The 6,871-nt window shown below is 30.9% G+C and overlaps 1 protein-coding gene across 1 annotated transcript; it reads right to left on the bottom strand.

The window, feature by feature from the left end:
• Window positions 5,306-6,346, bottom strand: LOC107607871 (integrator complex subunit 6 homolog). Its single transcript, XM_016309769.1, has one exon. It carries the CDS (start codon window positions 6,344-6,346, stop codon window positions 5,306-5,308), a length of 1,041 nt encoding a protein of 346 aa, XP_016165255.1.

Here is a 6,871-nt window from a genome sequence, read left to right as displayed (position 1 = left end):
AATTGATACTTACAAATTGTGTTGTGCATCATACATATAGAATATACTAATTTAGATTCATATTAATATATTACACAACTTCAACTATAGTATAAAAAATAATTAGCGGCTATAGGACTAGTATAACCTCAATGGGATATAGTTCTTGATTTTTTTAATATTCTTTTTTCAAAAACTATTATGTAGTTATTTTATAAAATATATCAAGTTATTAATACACATTCTCTAACAATATAATTAGATAAAATGAAAATTAATAAATTTTACGTCATATCTAATAATAATAAAAGAAAAAATATAGAAAAATAATTTTTAATCAACCAACTTTAAATAACTGTAATTAATAATTATTAATTTTATATTTTTAAAATAAAATTTAAATAATTACTAATTAATCACAATTAATTAATGTAGAATGCAGTTAAAAAATGTTTATTGATTTATTGTTGCCTAAATTCCTGTTGATTACTTAGCGGAATTGATAATGAAAAAATTATGTGTGACAGCTTAATACATGAAATAATCTCTGTATACATACTTTGTTACATTGCTTAAGAATTTGCCCTATCCCCTTGCATTGTAATTGAACTACCTATGTATTTTGGCAGCTATAATATGATGTACGTCATTCCGCTATAAGCATCAATAATAATAACCTTTGCTATTGAAATTTTGGCACGTTATCAACTTAGCTTAAAAACTTAAAGGACAAATAATGATGATGAAGATGATATATCGGTAATTATTTCGCTAGATTGCTTAAAACAAGCTAAGGAAATAAGGTCCGTTGGTATGAACGAAGTATGAACAAAAGAGTGAAAGACACAACTAGTCTCTGTCAAGATACTTGTCATTTGGATAAGATATGCGCTTATGCTAATTAACTTGTTTTGAGAGCAACCATCAAGAAAAAAGAAAAAACAAAAATCATACTAGCTTTTTTTTTTTCTGAGAAAAAATGTGATTGGACGTTTAAATAACATAACAGATGCTTGATTGCCATATCATCTAGCATTATATATGACACTATCGTAATACCGACCGAATTTCAAGCAAAATTGGTCGTTAAATCCTTAAAAACTGATTTAGTTATATGTTAAAACGTTGGCCACTAAATTATATTTATCAATTGATTTTTAACAATTTGATTTGATAAAATCAGCCGCTATTCTAAAAATATTTTTAGTTTAATCTATTTCTCTTGCTTTCTTTTCTAAGATATATATAGAGTTATTCCAAAAACTTTAAAAGATTACAACTAAGGCCTAATTTGATAGAATTCTTTAAAAATGTATTTATATTTTTTAAAAGTACAAGAGTTTTATTTTACTTAATTTTATATTTTTTTCAAAAAAACAATTTTAATTAATAATTTGAACTAGTACTCGTAGAATACATATTAGCTAAATCTTTAAATTTTTCTACGATATTAGCTAAATCTTTAAATTTATCAAAGATATGTGCTATAACTTTTGAAAAATTATCTTTCAAAAGTCAACTTAATAAATTATTTGCAAAAAATAAAAATGTTAACAAACAAAGTCTAAATGTAATAAATCCAGCATGCACATACCCTTTTTGGGAAGGAGGGTTACATAATACAACACGTAATAATTAAAGTAATATATATAATTAAATTTCGTAAATACATTTGAAAATGATTTTCTTTTTCTAAAACCACCAAATCAAATTTTTGAACTTCAAACCTAATCTAGCACTACTAATTAAAGTTGACTTCTTTAATTACAATCTCAATCCTTTCTAGTCACCAAAAAATCTCAATCCTTTCTATAAAACTAATTCCTTTGCAATTGAATACTAATATTTTTTTACGGATCTATGTTAAGATATGAGGTCTATGCAAAAAGAGGCGTAAAAAAATTATGAACCATGATGAGTTGGTTAAAGAAAGAATATAATCCATGAACATCTTGCTACCTAGCTTGCTCCACGATCGAGAAAATACTATAATTCTTTGTTGAAAAAACTGAAACATATGACAAAATGAAATCAAAGAACAGCTAGCTAGTAACGCAGAAACGTACAATATAATAAATCATGCATATCTTTCATACATTTATTTTATACATATGAAAATGAGTATGATATGATATTCGAACATCCAAATTAAAATGGGTCATATCACTGAAAACCAGAAACTAATTCCTAGATGGTAGTATTAATAGGTAGCGTTTGATGGAGAGATAGAGACGGAAAGACTGAGACTGAGAGACAGAGAATAAGAGACAGAGATTAAAATAAATATCAGTATTCTATTTGGTGCAAAATGGGAGACAAAAATTGAAACAAGAATGAAATTCTAATTTAATTTGCACAAAGGATAAAATTGGAATTAATTAATTGAAATGAAAGTATTTTAGGTATAAAATGTTATTAAAGTTTCAGTCTCAATCTCTAAAAATTTTAGTCCCTTATGTCTCTACATTTTGGAAGTACTGAAATATTGAAATTTTAGAAACAGAGACAAAAATTTTAATACCAGTCTCTGAATCAACAAATATAATAATGATTCTCAGTCTCTCAATCTCTATCTCAATACCTCAAAACAAACGCTACCATAGTGTTTTAACAGTGTTTTATTTTAACATGCAATAAATTATGTGCTACGATCTTATATTCCTGGATTTACATATTCTTTTGATTTTCTGTATTTTCTGTATTTTAACATACAATCAAATTATTGTCTTCATTCGCTGAAGGTCGTAGATAGTATTAGCAATAGATATTTGGAGCTAAAAAATTTACTTTCAAATATCAAGTTTCCACTTTCCACATATATAATACAAAAATTAAAAAAATACATAAATAATTATATCTCTATAACTCTTTTACTTCTTCTCACGTGATTTATGATGTGATTTATGATGCACAGACACTGATACTGACACGGGACACGACACGACATGGGACATGCCGATACGCAAATTTTAAAATCTTGCATTAGACGGGAACAAGCATACATATAAAATATAAAGTATTTTTTAGATAAATTGTAATGATATTTTGATATTTTATTGATATTAAAATATAAATTAAAATTTTTAATTATTTTTAATGTCTTATTTTAATTATATCAAGTATTTAAAATATTTTTTGTTTTAATAAATAATAATATATACTATATCTAAATTTATTTTAAAAATATATGTTAAGAATAAGACTGGACACGCTGACACGTGATGATATTTAGGTGTGTCCAGGTGTGTCCGGAGAAGAATTTTTTATTTTTTATTAAGACAATATTGAATACAGCAAACACGCGTGTCGGACGAGTGTTGTGTCCAAAATGTGTCTGACACACGGATATGACAATTCAGCAAAGTGTCCGTCCTTCATAGCACGTGATAGATTTTTTTGACTTGAAACGAAACTTATAAGCTTTCTTTTAATTTTTGTGTTTGCCCTACATCGAATACTTTTTAGAAGCAATAGAGATCAAATTTTAAATTTTTTAATCATAAAGACTCTTATTATATATATTAATAGGAAAAAGCACAAAAATAGTTATATATATATGACGGTAAGATTAAGGCTGGGTTTGGTAAAGCTTTTTTAAGATGTGCTTGTGCTTTTTAAAAGCACAAGCACGTCATTTTGCGTTTGGTAAATTAAAAAGCCCAAGTGCTTGTGCTTACGGCTTTTAAAAGTTAGGGGTGCTTTTGAAAGCACCTAGGAGGGAGCTTTTCAAAGCTGGCTTATGCTTACTAAATTTTTTTCATTTTCCCGCACGTATTTCCCGCTATTATATTGTCATTAAAATTCTCGTATATTTCTAACTTCTCATCCTAACCTTCACAAACTCTAACACAATCTTCATATATTTTTTATTTTTCAACCTAATCTTCACAAATTTCAATACAAATACATCTCTATCACATATTAGGTATGAACTTCTATTTATTTATGAAAAATAGAAATTATTTTTTGTTATAAACATGTTTATTATAATTTCTTTAACTTTTAAAAGCTGTTTTACCAAACACAATTGTGGTGCTTGTACTTATTAAAAGTCATTTTTAATTTGATTTTACCAAACCCAAGTGCTGTAGCTTTTAAAAAGCTATCTTTTAAAAGACAGTTTTCATAAACTACTTTTAAAAAGCAAAAGCTTTACCAAACCCAGCCTAAGACTTTAAGAGTAACTAGTATCTCAGTTCACATATATATATATACAATATTATGGATGGTAACCATACGTAGTGGAAATAGAACGAAAGAGATAGGGGGAGAAAAAGAAATTAAAGTTGGTTGCATTGTGCCAAAGTCAAAATTCTTAGGTACATAATTTGGACCAAAGTGAAAGAGAGCGTTAGCCAGCGCCATCGTTGCAACCTTTTGAATTGGATGTATATTGAATAGTACTAATTAACTCCATGAGAAGCCCAATTTGCACTTCTCAAATACCAATTTTATCATGCTAATTGCCTACATATATATCTATATGTTTACCTTTATGTCTAAGATAATGATGTTAGTTCCATATAGTCAAATATTATTTGATGTATCACAACTATTCTCACCGACTTCTTTGGTTACACATAACTATCTCTTTATTGTTGTAAGAAAAAGTTTAGGTAGCACCGGCACATCTTATATCATAGAGTTAGGGCATATTAAAGGATCATTCAATTAAGAAAATACTAATTGCCTATCAATCACTCGTTAAAAATAACCTTCACATTTTTTTTTTTGCATATTTCTGCATTTTAATTAATTTGTTGCATGTAAGCACGATGCAAATAAGTTGTAAAACCTGTCACCCAAATGACAATGAACATCATAAAGCTATCATGAATTCATCATCCTCATATAATTGCTACTAGCCTACTAGTATATATATTACTTTTATAAAATTCTAATTATATGTGCGTACAAAATAAAATTTATAATGAGGAATAAATTAAAGAAGTTATATTATTCCTTATATAATCTACCAATGTACATAATAAAGATATGATTCATAATTTCATTGTAGACTAACTAGCTTCATACTGCAATTAATATCAAATAATAATAATGATAAAAAAAAAAAAAAGAGAAAAGGCAAGAAAGATGGTAAGCACCAACAGAAGCAGCACTATGATGAACATCATGATAGTCATATAATTCTACAATGTAATGATTCACAAGTTCTCTGTACTATTATTATTTACCCACCCTTCATCATCATCACATGGTTGATGATTAACCCTAATTGACACTTCCTTCATCATCAACAGTACCTAATTAAACTTACCTTACCTTAATTATCTTTCTTCTTCTGATCTTCTTCTTCAGATTGCAGCTAATAAGCTACCTTATTTCCATGTAAAGACCTAATTATTCTACCATCATGGCTTGGGATACCCTCATCGGAAGCTACATGTTCTTGATCCGGTGGTAGCATCAGTTGCGCATTATTGTTATTATTGTTCGGCGGCTGATGAAGATCCTGATGAAGCGATGCCGCCATGGATAGACTTGCTTGAGACTTAGGAGCAAACCCTGCAGGAACATTGTTGAAAGGAGTGGTAGTAGTGGTGGTAGGGTTGTTGTTTTGCATGGTTAGATTCATGTGGTGATAGGGTAAAGCAAGATCAGGGGGTAGATGGAAGTTAAGGGGGTTGTTGGAGGCGGTGGTAGTGGAAGCCATAGCATCAAGCATGCTGCTAGTGTGATTGTGATGATGGAATAATAGCGGGTTTGGGTTTGGGCTTGGGTTTGGGCTTGGGCTTTGGCTTTGTGCGAAAGTGCGTGTTAGAGGGTGGAAGTCCATGTGAGGGATGACTCCTGATGATGAGCGGAGGGAAGCGGAGGTTGCAAGAAGGTCGAGGCGGCGAGAGAAGGCGGAGGAGAAGGGCGGAGAAGGGATGCCGGTGAATTCCTGAACCATGGATCTGAAGTTGGTTGTGTCGGTGGTGAGAACGGTGGTTGGCGCTCGCCTTGAAGCTCTGCTTCTCTTCTTAGTGTTAGCGTTCCGATGATGAGCAACACCGATAGTAGTTGTTGTTGGTGGTGGTGGCGGTGGTGGTGCAGGTTGAAGAAATAAAGAGGAAGATGAAGAAGAAGGTAGGATTGGGGTTGGGGGTGGTTGAATGGATAGTAATCTTTGTGAGGAGGAGGAAGAAGAAGAAGAATGATTAGTATCCAAATTTATGAATGAATATTGTGGAGGGAAGGTAGTGGAAGAAGGAAGAAGATTAATAGCAGAAGAGGAAGAAGCAGAAAAGAAGTTTGCATCTGGCGGATTTTGATTTGGATTGAGGAAGAGTGAATGCGAACGTGAATCATCGTCATATTCGTCATCGCCACTAGAGGAGATACTTCCGCTATTCCCAGAATCCATAAATTAGGGTTTGAGGGAAGAAGACGAAGAAAAAAGAGTTGATAGAGGAGAAGGAGAAGAAGAGAAAAAAGAGGGTTGGCTTTTTTAGAAGATGGGAAAAGAAAGAAAGAAAGAGAGAGTGGAGTGTGGGACCCGCCCGCATTGGAGTAGAGATAAAAGACCTGCCGGTGGCTGGGGCTGGCAGCGGGTCAAACTCAAACTGAATGTCACAGCGACATTCACAAATAATATTTACTTTTTACTAATTAATTTTTAATATTAAAAAATTATAAAAATAGGCTGCCGGAGAGCAGAGATGGAGGGCAACGTACTTTTCCATACACACCCCCCAAAAGGTCATTCCTCATATATGTATCTATCACTAAATAAAGCTAAACATTAATTAATTAATTCAACAAAGTGACACACAAATAACAATAGGCTTTCTGAGTAAGCTAGGTTATTAGAGGTGACTTCACCCAATACATAAATTACTACAAATTCTTTGTTGCCGATACTATAAGTTAACCTAGCTTTGAGTTAAAC

Source organism: Arachis ipaensis, chromosome B07 (assembly GCF_000816755.2).
Source record: "Arachis ipaensis cultivar K30076 chromosome B07, Araip1.1, whole genome shotgun sequence".
NCBI classification, from domain to species: Eukaryota; Viridiplantae; Streptophyta; class Magnoliopsida; order Fabales; family Fabaceae; genus Arachis; species Arachis ipaensis.
This window is presented reverse-complemented; position numbering and strand designations above follow the sequence as displayed.